This window comes from Notolabrus celidotus, chromosome 4 (assembly GCF_009762535.1).
Source record: "Notolabrus celidotus isolate fNotCel1 chromosome 4, fNotCel1.pri, whole genome shotgun sequence".
In the NCBI taxonomy this organism is placed as follows: domain Eukaryota; kingdom Metazoa; phylum Chordata; class Actinopteri; order Labriformes; family Labridae; genus Notolabrus; species Notolabrus celidotus.
In genome coordinates this window covers 13,911,692-13,927,291 of record NC_048275.1, presented here as the reverse complement: position 1 = coordinate 13,927,291, position 15,600 = coordinate 13,911,692, and the positions used below count along the sequence as shown (strand labels likewise).

General features: G+C 39.4%; 1 protein-coding gene across 1 annotated transcript in view; it reads right to left on the bottom strand.

Moving 5' to 3' along the window:
- Positions 1 to 6,471, bottom strand: part of pcsk2 (proprotein convertase subtilisin/kexin type 2) — a 38,692-nt gene extending 32,221 nt beyond the window's left edge. The window contains exons 1-2 of the mRNA XM_034681169.1: positions 5,756 to 6,471; positions 3,781 to 3,885 (exon numbers count right to left, since the gene is read on the bottom strand). Of these exons, the coding sequence (XP_034537060.1) occupies positions 3,781 to 3,885; positions 5,756 to 5,941 (291 nt within the window). The 5' untranslated portion in view covers positions 5,942 to 6,471. The remainder of the gene's footprint in view (positions 1 to 3,780; positions 3,886 to 5,755) is intronic.
- Between the last annotated feature and the right edge of the window lie 9,129 nt (positions 6,472 to 15,600).

Here is a 15,600-nt window from a genome sequence, read left to right as displayed (position 1 = left end):
CAATAAATGGACGTAGTATCCGTGACGTCACCCATCTGTTTCTGAAGCTCTGTTTTGAAGCCTATAGTGAGTGGGTGCCATATTTGAAATGCTGAACTCAAACTAGTGCCTGTCGAGCTAGTGTGAAGTCAAGAGGCGGCCTTTAGTGTCTTTGCTAACAGCTACAGGGTTGCCTGCCTGTCAATCAAGCCAGCCATGCCCTTATTTGGGCAAAACTTGTAAGTTTAATATCTTAAAAAATAATTACTTTAATTCCACGTACAATGTGATCCTATTGAGAAATGAGCAATTCAGACCTTGGACCAGGCTGTAAACATGTTTTTATTTTATTTTTTAAGTTATATTTTTGGCCCTTTTACCTTTATTTGATAGGACAGCTGAAGAGAGACAGTAAATGTGGGGTTTAGAGAGCAGGGGAAGTCATGCAGGAAATGGTCAACAAGGCGGGAATTGAAGCTGCTACCCCTACGATGAGGACTGTGGCCTCTGTATGTGGGGCGCTTAGACCGCTAGGCCACCAACGCCCCGTTTATTTCTGCTGTTGAGATTGTCTTTTTTTAATGGGTGTGTATGGGGTTTCTGGTGTTTCTGCAGCCTGCCTCAAGTGGACACTCGATGAACTGCAGTTTACAACACTTCTGCATTGGCTTCATATTTTAAGACGTACCCATCCTATCTATCTATCTATCTATCTATCTATCTATCTATCTATCTATCTATCTATCTATCTATCTATCTATCTATCTATCTATCTATCTATCTATCTATCTATCTATCTATCTATCTATCTCTTTGAAACATGGATGGAAAACACTTCAGAATGACCAACAGTCGACATGAAATCAAAGCGGCTGACCTCATCTGTTCCTGAGATGCACAGAAATCAATATCTGCAGTGTTGTATATGAGCATGTCAAGCATCTGATTAAAACCCAGAATCTGGAACATTTAGACCTGCCCATGTCCCCACTGTCTCTCTTCCATCAGCAGCATTTAGCTCACTGGAGTGGCTTGCATTTATTTTCATTAGCACCTCTCATAAACACAATTAGAGAGGTTAACTGATTGTCTGCAGCAGGACCTCTACACTCATTGCTTTCAGTGGACAGAGCTGAACACACAGAGCTCAGCGAGCAGCAACACTTTTATTTAGATAAGAGCCTGAAGACAGCAGATCTTTGTGTTTTATATTTCGGAATAGTGCTGGACTGATTTGTCTTTGTTGCAGTGGATGAGATCGATATTCAAATTTGAAATAATAGGAAAACTATCAAAACTACAAAGCCACATCTCCTCATCTCCTGAAATGTGAAAATTTAAAGTGATGCACTACAGATATTCTTTAAAACTGTATTGCTGGTCTGACAATAAAACATTTACAAATATCAAAAGCATTTGCTCAAAGAATTTGTGATGGACATTTTTTAAACTGTTTTCTTTGGCAATTATTTTACAAGTTATTGAAAATAATTAACAAAGTAATTGAAAAAATATAGCAAACCATAAGCCTATTATGGTATTAGGGCCTGTATCTAGTGTTAGTTTTGTGCTGGCTGTTCGTATTCACAGTTTCCAGTCAAGCGACCAGTACGGAAGCCTGGACGCAAAAAAAGAGGTAATAAAACGCGACCTCCATTGAACACTGCTGTCCACTATGTCTACCACACTATGTCAGTCTCCCTTAAAACAGTTATGTCCTCTCCAGAACTTTACGTTGGTGATATTTACATATATCTTAACAATAATTCTTTCCTTTACACCACTACCAGGATGAAAGCCAACAGAAGTACGGACAGCTCTATGTATTTTCGATGATGCTGCGTCAATAACGCTGAAGTTTGAGAGGTGAAGGGTGAGAAATACTTCATCATCAAAGCAAAGGTGAGTGACATCATTCATGCACGTAGGTCTCTACCTTCGCAAAGTTCACTAACTGTAGTAGTGGCAGTAGTGTTTTGGCTGAGCTCACAGCACTCCCTGATAAAAAAATTTAACTTTCAGAACACCACTGGGCTTGTCAGTCACTGCTCCGTCATTGACTAATCAAAAGCAAGAAGGGGCGGGACTTCTGACATCTTAACAATGATGGCGGAGGTCAGTACCGGGAGAAACTAACCGAATTCATTTTTCCAGTTACAATTCCAGCTCAAGGGAAAGGCTTTGACATGATTTATATCAGTTGTTTTAAGGTTGTGTCGTAAACTGCCATCGAATGAAGGCAAATGCAGCATACAGAACATTTTATAACAGACATTCACTGTTCAGGGTAGGGGAAGTGGTGTGGGACAATTTTCGTAACCCAGCAACAGTGAAAAGTGCTTTGAAATTGAGTTAATCACTTAACCACTTATCACTCAATCAGTCCAAAAAAATGAATTTGTGAATATGATGGAAGGATAAAAATTAGTTATTGGACATAAAAATATACACATTATCGTGTGTCGGATTAGTAATAAATATATATATATATGCATACTTAAAACAAAACTTATGACATTAATATTATCCATAATCCATCCTTTACAATAATGTAATGTATCATGGTAACATTAGTGTAACAATAAGGCCTACTTCATTATGATGTAATTTTTTTCAACACATGACACAGAAAGTAAAATAAGCACCAAGATGGAAACACATTTACAAAAACATTTGAGGAAAAAGAGAACTTCCAGACAAAGCTGTTTTTTTTTTTCTTTTAAATGAGAGTTGTGCTAACTGATTTAGAGCTCATTGATTTGGTGGCAGCCCTCAGGGTCTGGGGTTGCCCTGAACTCAATCATTATTTTTCCTAGAGAATAATAAAGAAATTCAGGCAACACAATGGATCTTGGGCTCTAATGTGACGTTAGGTAGTGTTACAGTATGTGTATGGCAGATATACCACATCATTGCATGCTTCAAGTATGTATTTATCCCTCTCAACAATAATGGGAATAAACCCAAACAATCGTATTCTGTTGTATTCAAAATGAAAATTTCTCCATAATTCTTCAGGCTTTGGGGATCTTTTTCGAAATGAGATTTATTTTCTTTTCGAGCCAATAATTTCCTGTTGAAAATGACTGCTGTGATACCAATCACTGTTCAAAATGACAGCTGATATAATGAAAAAACTGAAATCATAAGACCCTGACATGGGACCATTGCTACTGACATCACCTTCTACACTGTAACATTTCAAATGACAGAAATTGCTCACTCTATGTTCAATCTATATGAATGAGATGAATCTGCATCAACATCAGCATGAATGGTAATTATTTCTGCTTTAATGTACATATATTTGCAGACATTAGCCTCCAGTCCTGGGAGCTTATAGACACTGAGTCACAGAACTGCACAGATAATCAAGCCGCCCACTGCAAATGGCAACCAAACAATGGGTTTTTATGTTGCTATTGTAGCTGCAGGTGAATGAAACACATGGTTTAGCCTACCTGGATTGTTTTTCAGTCATATTTCATTATGTTGTGTTTGCTTGGTTGTGTTTGTGTGCTTTTGTCCAGCTTAATGTATGCAGAATGTACGCACATTAAGCTGGAACACCTAAAGTATGCACTTTTGTTGTTTTTTTACAGATCAGTCTTTTTGCATGAACAATTGTTCTACCTTTATCCCTGCAGTTTTAAAACCCTTTTTCTGCAATTTGTTCTGCAATACTCAAAATAAGAACTGTCATGCAAACTGATGGGGAATCCGTGCTTCTCTCGGTTCATGCATGCAGGTGACACATGGTGTTATTTTCTCACTGTGCTCCTCTCTATTGTGTGTGCCTACCCTGCGGTCGTTCTGGAGCCGCTGTCTGCTGCGGGCGCTGCGTTTGCTCCGTCTCTTTGAAGTGTCCTGAGGGTAGAAGTGAAAGAGCCCCTCTCCAAAGGGAAGCTGTGCACAAAAAAGAGAGGAGGATAGATGAATCCAGGACAGAAGCTGAGATTAGAACAAACTGAGTGGCAGCAATCAGAAAGTGTGAGATTGGCAAATACAAAAAAATACAATAGATCATAAATGGAGGAGGAAGAGTGGTCATTCTCCAGGTGGGGAACAAGGGGACTGATTCAATGGCTTTGAATGAGGCTCTATTTTAAGGCTCAGGAGAACAGTGCTGGGTTCAACCGTAATAAATCAGCGGGGCAGGGAAATGAGATGCATCATCGAGAGCTTTCCCTCTGGCACTGCGCTCAGATTAAAGCCCCCCTTGTGCTTTAGTAACAGCAAGGGGACAGGTCAATCCTCAGAATAAAGGCTTTCTGCTGCGCCTGTCACATCCAGTGAGAAAACAAAATTATGGAGGCACGAGGATTATTCTTATCTTTCACTGCTCTTTAGCCTTGATTCCAGAATAATAGCTCATGTATGTGATGCAAGTAAAAAAGCAAACACAAATACTGCACCTCCATTGAATGCTCCTTTATTAAATAATGTTTACTCGAGTGTTTGTGGATCACAGATCTCTGTCTCTCTCTTGTATCCCTCTGTGCGCTCTCATTTGCATGTGGGTCCCCGATTCTGTGTCCCGGTCTTGTTAATTAAGCAACAATAGAAGATAATTCAGCCGACACAGGCATTGTTTAATGGTGCATATCCCATTAAGACAAATATAGCTGCCGATTACATAACCTAGGAGGCAGGGAGGTAGAAGATGTTGGGGTGGAGAGAGGGGGGCTAGTTCCTGGCGGTCTTGCAGTCTCAGAGCTGGGTATCAGACAGACATCATATTATGATGAGTTACAGATTGAACCAGGATTATATGGATGCTGTTGTTATTGTTGTTGTTGTTGTGGAGCCAAATCCTCATTCAGAGCAGCAGACACCTCTCCGTCACTGCTTCGCCTCACTAGGTAGCGCTCCGGCCAATTTCTCACGCACATTTATTTTGACATGTGACAGCACACACTATCAGGGAATTATTTCTATCAGTCAGACACAAATTAATTGTATTTTTCTTCACATGTTATGATGTGTGCTGCATTCTTCAAGCTAAAGCATATTGTCTTTGGTGAGTCAAATGCCATGCCTTAAGGGAAAGGCCATGTATGTCAACATATTGCATTTATTATAACCTTTCTGTGGGATATAGAGGAAGATGAGTTTGAAAACTGTTATTAAAAATGAGTTATTCCTTTTGACAAACCTTCTCCTACTTCAAATAGTCTGATTTAACCAAAAAAATAACAGAATTCTTATCATTTAATGGAATTTAGTGATCAAAAGTGCAGAGATGGAAGCCAAGGACTTCATGTTATGAGAGAAACCCCTGCTGAAGAAACAGGTTTGCCTTTTAAAAAAAAGGTTGATTTCACCTAAAATAGAAGCTCCAACATTTTTTGGGGGGGCTCTGTTGGAACTGAAATTGGAGGTACAAGTTGATTTCATTAATCCTTGGACAGCTTTGAATCCACAGAGGCCATGGTCCTGTCAGGGCAACCTACTAACCAGGGCCTACATTTGAGTAGGATGACGTCATCAAATTAAGCCAAAGAGTAATGAAGTCAAACTAAATGAAAACACTGGAATTAAAATTGCTTATTTTTCTAACCAGACTTCATGTGTTTCCAATCATGTCAGATTATTTCTGATAGCGAGAGAGGAAAGAAAGGTTGCCACATTTGTTCATATTTTTTGCTAACATAAATATATTTATTTTAAATGATTAATCGTAATTTTTTAAAGTTTGAAATTCACAGCATTAATGCAAAAAACATCACGCTGATATTCTGTGCACCACGCGATCATTTCACCCGAGCATCCCTACCTTTCGGGCGCTCTGGAACCCATGTTGTGTTGCAAGTTGGTGCGCCTCATCCTGTGCGTCCTCGTGCAGCTGAACCAGAACATGGTCCGTTAAGACTCCTTCTGCAGCCTGCGTCGCGAGCAGCAGCAGCGAGTTCAGCAGCACCAATAATCCCACGGCTGTCCCATGTCGGGGAGATCCACGCATCGTGCCTGGCTTGTTTCAACCCGCCTCTCTGCCTCTCTGCCTCTCTGCCTGCCTACCCGTCGGAGTGGAATCTGTGAGCGGGATGCTCCTCGGTAGAGATAGGAGGAGGAGGAGGCGGAGGAGGGAGGAAGAAGAGGAGGATGTGAAAGGGTTGGAATCAAAGCATCTCCTCGTCGATAACTGGAAGTAGTAGCGGTTTATCCGTGGTGTAGCCTCTCCTGCTGTGTGGTTCGAGTGATGAGGATGATGTGTGTTGTGGACCAAAGCTGCATCCTCAGCTTTCTATCTCTCCTCCTCATCCTCCTCCTCTCCTCTAATTCATTTACCTTACTCGCTCGGGTACTTTCTGCGCGTGACGTTGTACCAATGGGCTCAGGCGGGTGTGTTCCTGGTCCTTTTCACCCTCCCCCGGATGAGCAAGGGGACACTTTTCAGCACCTTGGAGAAATCCTCCCCATCATGCCTTTGGGTTGATGGAGATTTTATTGATTACTTGGCTATCTAATATGAACAAAACAAAAAAAGCAGTCACACAACTTCCAAAGAAAGATCAATGAAGCATATAGTTTCGATGATGACCTTTATGACAGATGTAAATAATTATAGATCATTCCTCTAGTTTTTATAAAGCATGATTTTAAAATAAACCCAACAGCTCTCTCCTCAAAGATCCAACATGCATACCTTCATTCTGACCATCCTGACCCTCTGTGTCGTGGAATGTAAGAACAGTCCCATCACGCTATAATTGGTCGTTCTGATCTGAACAGCAGGTAGTAAGAAGGAAACCGTGCAGAAAAGAGACCTTTCTTACAAAGGCAGCTCATTAAAGGACTTCAGCTCCTCTGCATGTTCTCCTCCTCCTGCCTCCCTGCTGCTACACGCTACATGAATGGGATACAGGGTCGCTGTGGACTGAGAGAGTAAAATAATAAGACACTGGTTTCCTATAATAAGCTAGGTAACAGTATAACACAAAAGGATCTTGTGTTTTGTGCCGCACAGCCAGCAGTTGTTACTACTGCGATCTTAACAGTTCATTGCTCTGGCTGAAATAAAGATGCCCCCCTGAGTCTCTTTTTAGTCAGTGGCCCATTTAAAAATCAGCAGGTTTTCCCACTGGCTGAACTCCAAATGTGTTTGTACACATGAGCTTGTGGACTGAGCTGCAGGACTTTTGCTTGGTGTGTGTTTATCCCATTTCTTCTGTGAAATACAGTAAAATCTGAACACACCTTTTCAGTTATTGCATGTTTTTATGTTTAAAGCTCTAGTGAGGAACTTTAAAGTTGTGGCAATCTTGGCACCCCCTTTTAATGAGGGTACAAATTCTGTGCCAACCCCATCTTGCAGACACTTAAGAAGCATTCTATAAAGAAAAAATTATTGTGCTGTCTTCAAACCATTAAACATAACGCTCTCTCTGAGTTGTCTTCGTGAAAAATGTAAACAAAGGCTCTTTGATAAATGCTGTCAATTGTCTTACACTGAACTGGTGGCAGCAGAAAGAGGCATATAAACTAACTATGCAGATATCGTCAATGTTGATGCTGCGACGCCTGAATTTCAAGACGTGCAATTATTCAAAATTTAACACGTTTTTCTCCCAGAAGAATTTTGCTGCTCAACATGTCCTTAGGTTGAGGTGAGTGCCAGGCACATAGCATGCAAGACAAGAAGGAGAAGGAGTCTCTAAGAATGGTGACAGTTTGTGGATTAGTCTTATTGCAACAGTTATAAGGATGTTTCCTCAACACAAACCCAATAGTCAGAGACATAACGCAGAGAACTGTGGCAAGCAGCAAAGAGTACACAGCAGTGAAACCCCACTCAGTATATGTGATGTCATCCCACCCACTCGCTTGTGGTGAATGTTCCAGAATATCACCTACTGCGTTTACACATTGGTTCACCTCGACTTCACACAGACTTTTTGAGGGGGCTGGCTGGAAAGAGTCCTGCAAAAAAGTTGGAGTATAAAAATACAGCCGTTTGTGTTGACGCCTCTAAACCCCACCTGAACAATGTCTGGAAATGTTTAGGAGTGCTGTGCTGTGTGTGAGTGTGAAAAGGATCATCAGCATTGATTTCAGTCTGTTACATGTTAGGGGTGATACACTGTTGTCTTTTAGTCACTTTTAAAAACCCACTATTCTAGACTTGATTTTATGGTTTATTGCTCTGACGCTTGTTTTAATACTTCTATTGGATAATAATATGTTCTTAATTGCTGCCTACTGCCTTTTTAATTGTTTTAAAAAGCACTATATAAATAAAGTTATTATCATAATTATATATATTATGAGTAGGTGATTATAGCCGTTTTAATCCGCTTCAACCACTTGCTTACTCCTCACTATATATTATCTTGCTTGTTTACCAGCAACCTACTGAAAGAAAAATCCAGACAAATACCAAAACTTTCATGCAATATTTTTTTTTTGTTTATTTATACAGCTAGAAGAAGTCCTTCAGATTCTGATTAGTGGCACATCCATAGCATTGGCATATTGTCATAGGCTTACTTGCAAGCTGAAACTTAACATTTTCTCATTGCAAAATCAAAACATTAGTGTTTTTACATTGGCATTTTATCCTCATGCATAAAATGACCACAGCCTCCTTTAATATTTTCTGACTTGTAACTTTGAAATTCTGCTTGCACTTTCTTTTCACTCCACCAGTCTTTTAACACTGCTGAAGACCATGCCGTGTTCTGTTTTGTGTTTGCTTAATTTCTGTCTTCTTCACAATGTTCAACATCTCTTTTACTTGGCTTCTCTGTCTTTGACGTCCTACACTGTTTCTATCCTTTTTTCCTCCAGTTCTTTTTTAGGGGGGAGGTGACTACTCACTATCGGTCCACAAATCAAAAGTTTTGTAGTCTCCAAATGAATTGAAAATAATATGTAAATCATCCCCCATGTTTTTGCCAATTTGGCATGCTAACTGAAACTCACATTTTTGCCACAGTGTCAACAGGCAGGGTTGAAATGTGCCAGACTCCTTTCCACAGATTGATTCTCTTTTACAGGTGGAGTCAGGTTGTCTCTGCTGAGAAATAAAACACAATTGCTATGAGAGGTGAACCAATCAGAATGGAGTATTTAACACATCTGGTACATTTATGAGGACCAGTTTAAAACTTCTCACCGAGACTTTAAAGTATCCAGATATTTTAATAGGATGGGCTTGAACAAAAGCTAAAATAGGATATAGTATATAATCTTGCTTTTTTGTTTGCCTCCAAGACTCAGATGTTTAGTTATGCTCATAAAAAAGATGAACAGACTTCTCAAAACAGTTCAAAAGTGTATTTTAATTTTGATTTTAAATTCAGTGATGACTTTATGCGCTCTTACCTGTACATCATCTGACTTCTCCAGTAAAAGGTGATATAAATGTACATGGGGGGAATAAGAACAGCATTATAGAATATGCATATACATATTTTATGAGCTGTGTTTTATATTCAACGTGTTCATCTCCATTGTGCACCTGTTTAAAAGATGCTAATCTTTCAGCATAATGTCCTTCTGTCTCACGCAGCATCCACTGTTAGATAATTGTATTTGAGAGATGTGGTAACATGGGAACAAAACAGCACATGGATCATTTATCACACAAGTCTGGAGAAATAATGAAGGTAGATTTTCTATAAGTGGATCCGCTTTACTAACCACTGTGTCCGTGCCCCCTGCAGACCTCCACCCACTCTCCTGCTACTCTGCAGCACACAGATTATTTATTTAGCTCGGGCAGTCGGCATCCTTCCCTACACCATCTCTACATCATTCTTCACTGCTGAGCTCTCAGTCGTGACTCCTGTTTTGGCTGCTGATTCACAATTTATTTTATCCTCGTTTTTATGTTTGTCTGGGTAACCTGCAAAGAAAATCGTCAGAGTCCTCTCTGCCTTCAGGTTTTTTGTTTTCTCTGACAAATCACCAACAATTTATGTTGTGAGAGGTGTGGGCGTATTTGTGGAGCTGCCTCAACCACAGTGTGAGGTGATACTTAAACTTGATGATACTCCTGTGAAATATTAATGTTCACTCTGAAACTTCTCACACCTCTAGCTGTTACACATAAAAATACTATTCTTGAGGTGTAAGTTGGCTTCGCGTTTAAAGTGCGCACTCATTTAGATGCCACAGACCTCCTGTAGAGTTTGACAAGGGCCCTGCTACCAATGTTTTAGACCTTGCACCGTTGCTGTATTTGCAGTACATTAAGAGTTATTTAAATTGTCTCTGCTTTTTGCAGCACATTTTTCATTTGCAGCACACTCCTTTTGTTGCACAGCATTTGTTTTGGATCACTGTGCATTTATTTAAATATGAATTCAGCACAGTTCACGTGTGTGTGACATGTGGTCACAGCTCTTAATCAGCAGTCCTGATGCACAGAAGGCAAACACAGCCGTCAAATGAAAAACACATGAGCTGCATTTATTGAAAGGGCCCTCCTGATCTTTGCTTTGCACCAATCATTTTTCTATCAGGAACAAGACAGGATTCATTCATTTCATTTTTTTACTCTAAAGATAAAGAATATAGCTTGAAGGTTCTTCCTTGACCCTGGAAACATCAGTGTTACAAAATAATTAAAAACCAACTTCAGTAGTAAATGGATAAATACAATTTGACTGTGTGACATTTCAATAAAGAACATGGCATACAGGGAAACACCTGATAACTAAAACCAGTTTCAGGGGAAATATAATTCCATTTTGCAGGTACTTCATAATTCAATTACAGTTATTGTAATATCTGAAGCTGGAGATAGTTATCCAGATGCTTTTATTCAATGATCAGATGTCATATTTAACTTATGATTAGATTATGAGTGTCTGGCAGTGTCAGCAGTGATACTTGAGAGTGGATCTTCCTTGAAACAGACTGAAAAATTGAGGACTTTTAAGAAGATGTACCTCTAACTACATTTTGCAGCACACACTTAGGATTGAGACAATGAGCTGAAACAGTTTGTGCCCTTTAAAAGCTTTCAAAAACTTAGAATATGTTCACATGTCTTCTAAAGAGAAGAGTTTCACATCACTGGAAATGTCTTGGTCCCTCAAATGGCACCAGCTTCTTCTTTTCTGTACTTCAAAAGGAAGAGCTTGCAGCACTGTTCTATTAAAGGCTGTTTTATTTTGTAATGTTATTTGCTAACTTCACTGAAAACCAAACAGGCCATAATAATAGCAATAAAATGTTCAATTGGATGCGAGTGGCTGTGTTCAAAATAACCCCTGATTCAAAATTCCCTGGGTTGATTGTTTACTTCAAGCTCGGTCGACTTTTGGGAGTTAGATATCTGACAAGGTAGTTTCAGGCTGCATGATGGCATAAGATTGTAAAAGAGAGGTTAAAACACATGGATGTGTATCTGCAGCAGTGTTGGAGGAGGAGTTGAACATCGTAGCTGTTGAATTTTTAATACTCGCCCCAGGCAAGGGAGGATGCAGGCTGAATGTCAGTGTTTCTGCTCTGAGTTTTAGTGGAAACAGGGGAGATTAGACTGCGGCCTACACAATGACTCTCAGAAAACAATCAAGCATGCACACACAAACAAGCAGAGTCCTCTGCAACCTCTGCCACCAACATTTCAACCACACTGGAATTCTTTGCTTGCACTCACTGACACAAGGATTGATCTTATTTCTACTCCTGTACTGTAGTACACTGTTTTTATGCACTTTATATGCAGTTTATGAATAGTTTATAGTTATATCCTGCTGCTCTCATTTAAATGCTGATTTAACCAACACGCTCCTAAAATGCAAACCTTCACAGAGAGAGCAAGTGAGTGCAAACTTAACAGTGGAACCTGAAGTGAAGATGTGGAAATGAATGCCAGAAATTCTATACTCTCCATTATAGCAGCAATAAACTTAATGCATCAAACGCTAAAGATCTTTCTCCTCCCTCCTTGTAGTTGAGCTGTCATTTCAGAGGCAGCTCTATATCATACTGCTCCGTCAGAGCCAGCCAGTCTTGTGGGATGGGATACGTCTGAGTGAGTGGGGGATTGTGGGTACTATATCGGCGCTGATTGCAGTGCAGATAGTGTCACTTCTAATGGTTTCATTCGTCCTCTCTCTCTCCATCCCCCTTTTTCTGTCTCTCTCTCTTTTTGTATCACAGGAAGCCTCTGCCTGCCTCTGCTGCTGTGAGATAAGCTGCCGGCCCTCACAGGTAGACGGACATCAAAACCCACAGACAATGCTGGTCTTCATACTGGCAGAACGTTGACAAGTGATGACATATCATTACCTCAGTGTCACAAGCTTTTAGTCGATCAATTTGGCTTTAAATGTGGTCTTGAAATAGGATGTGAGAGCAGGTTTCAGTTGTGGAAACCAGGATGTAATCAATAGTTGCTCTTGTGCACAAAGTGACACGTATGAAATGTTTATTTTGGTCTGTGTGCACGGGACACGTAAAGTAAAGCCAGGGTCAAACAAGAGGTGTGTTGTGCAGTTTTCTACCATGTTAGTCCTTCCCAACTAAAGAAATACAGTTTGGGAACTTGGTCTGTTTGTTTATCCAGATTCATCTCTTTTTACAGATTAAATTTTAAAGAATCAAACTGGTATCTGGAGTGTTCTGGGGGAGAAAAATAAATGGAGCTAAATCCATTGTAATGCAATCCATGAAGCCATTACTATTAGCAGTCTATTAACAACAACTTAGCTTTAATTAATGTCTTAAAACAGATATATCTTCATAAAACAGTAGCAAAAACATCTAACAACAAAAAGTAAGACTTAAATCTTGAAATCTCTCAATCATTGGTACAATGATTGTGTCAATTTTTCTGTTGTTTTTTATTGTGAAGTCTCATCTGTCTTTTGTCTCTTTATTTATCCTAATTGACCTTTAGAAGAAATAACCTTGAAAAAAAATGCTCACAGAATGAGTCAGAAATGAGAAACTCAGAGTAGTGAGATAAGAATGAGCGACCATTTAGAAAGTTTCTTCTCATTGGATAGTTTAAGTCTTGTACCTCCCAAAAGACTTGCCAACTGGTGACTGGTAACATCAACAACATTTGATACTGAGGATCTAAAATCTTGAGGTTTAGGTCAATACTGTCTGACCATGATAACAGTTATGGAGAGAGGGTGAGGTCGGCTGGCAATTTCAAGAAAGGGTAAACTTTCCAGCTCTGCAGCTAACGTAAGTTAACATGCGACTTACAGAGAATGTGCCCTACATATCCCATTTTTAAAACCCACCTCTAACACTGACATTAGGCAAACCAGAAATCAGACAAATCTTACTTAAAAATGATGCTATTCATTTTATATTTTTAAATTTGTAATTGTTAATCTTCTTTTTAAAGTTTCTGTCCATGCTAGCTGGGCAAGAACTTTGGACAAATCATCATTCTTGCTAGCTCTTGCCAGTAACATCTTGTATCTTAATAGTACTTCTCAACAACTTTGTCCATATCAAATAAACATGTAAATTATAAAAGCTGAAACATATAAGTAGAATTAGATCTCCTGAAAAATGTTCTCATCTGAATATTTTTCACTGCATAGCATTAATACAACAGGTGGATTTTTCAGTCAGCACATAGCTAGCATAATATACAAGATCGAGCGAGGTGGTATGTTACTCCCTCTGGCCCACACAGTAATATGAACATTATCCTGATAAGACTTTCTCCTGGCCTCATAATTAAGATTTAATTGCAGCTTCTCTACAAGCAGATTGGGCTTTAACCGTGTGTCATACAGATCTATTACTTCCATCAGGCCAGCTGGAGGTGCAGATAGCAGGGAGCAGAGGAACAACGCAAGGTTATGTAGGAGCTTGATGTGCTGTGAGGCGTAGCAGACAGCAAGACCAGCTCAGGTGGAAACTCAGGCTCCATTTGTCATGGACCACAACTCAGCAGAGAAGAAAATGAATTGGAATCATTACTCTCCCTTTCATATCTTTTATTAGATATTACAGAGCACATGCTGTTTACATGCCTTCTGCTAAGGTAAGGGACTACATGAAAGACTTAAGAAGCACACAATGGTTACTTAGGTTTTAACAACCTGCTGCCTCCGTGTATGACGCCCTGTGCTGCAGTTTGATGTTTCTCTCTGCATAGTGCTAAAGCTAACACTGACACTATTGATATTCCTGCCTGTTCCTCTGCTTTGCCTTGAGCTAACCTTGATTACAATGTAAGCAGTAAGTAACCCCCATAAGTGAGAGTCTATCATATCTATTCATGAAGTGAACAAGTAAATTCAGAGTCCTTGTGACACATATAATACATTTTTATAGCCAACCTCAACATCCAGCAGACAAATAGAAACATTATTGTTAGCTAACATTCAACATTCTGGTTACATAAAATCCTTTATTTACTCTCATTTTAGCTCTTTTGAAGTCACACAAACATGAAATGTATGCGCAGGAGGCAGGCAGGACGGCAGGACGGGATTTGATTGGTTTCATATTTTGGCTCCTGATGGCAGGGATTGGTTGGTGTTTACTCCGGCTGTAGATAGCTGCTTTTTTCACTCTTTTTTAGGAACAAATTATGTATTGATTGCCATCGGGACATAAAGATAATTTTAACCAGTATAACAAAAAGTGTATCTAAATCTAACCACCAACCCCAGCTTTAAATGTGCTAAAAAGCTCCATAGGGCAAAGGGGCCTTCAGAGAAACCTGATGGCTCTCTGTTTTATGTCTTTACAAATGGCCCCTTTCAGATTGTCATGTGATGCATTGTTAGAGTCCATACTGCACATCGTTGCCATTGTCTTTGGTGTACACAGCAACATGGAGAGCAAAGGTGCCTGTGGCTTTCATGAATTCAAACAGATCAGTTCAGCTGCGCAAAGATTTGGCCTCAACTTTTTTTACCTTGTCAACTCAGCTTAGCAAATGATCATAGAGACTTATAGGGAGTACATAGATACCTGTTAGTACAATGTGTTTATTTCAAATACAGAAGTAAAAAGCAGAGAATAAATGCACAACCTATCATAGTGTTATTTCCCAGGCTACATTATGTTTTATTCAACAACTGAAGATAAACTATGCTATTGTGTCCCCTTCAGAAAGTGAAAAACATGTCTTCTCTCTGCCTGCCTCCGTCTATAAATCCTCTCTAAAATAAAACATAAACACGCCAGGTTCCTGCAAAGGCATAGCATCAACTTGAGAGAGAATACCCTATGTTTTCTAGTAAATCATTCTTCTGTTGAAAAGCTCTACAAATGCATTTCTCACAGAGCTCTCCTCACACGCAGCACAGTGAAACCACCTGCTTTGCTATTCAAAGCACATTTCAGATATAAGTTAAGTTTAATTGAAAAAGAAAAACAACTGTGTGAGCAGAGATTATGCGGAATCACAACAATTATTTTTTCCTGTGTATTTACTTAGAGGTGATTTTTCGTTGTTAATTAATGAACGCACTGCCTAGGAGGGAATTAAAGCACGTACAAATCATCATCAGAGATGTGTCACTCATTAAGACAGAGTGGGCTATAAAAGCATTCAGTCTTATTTGATTAATGGGCAAATTTATCCAGACTTTCATGGAATTACGTCATTCATAAACTGCTAAAAATGTCAGTATCTGTATTTAAACAAGAAAGGTTTTTATTTTAATTTCATACTTGAACAATAAA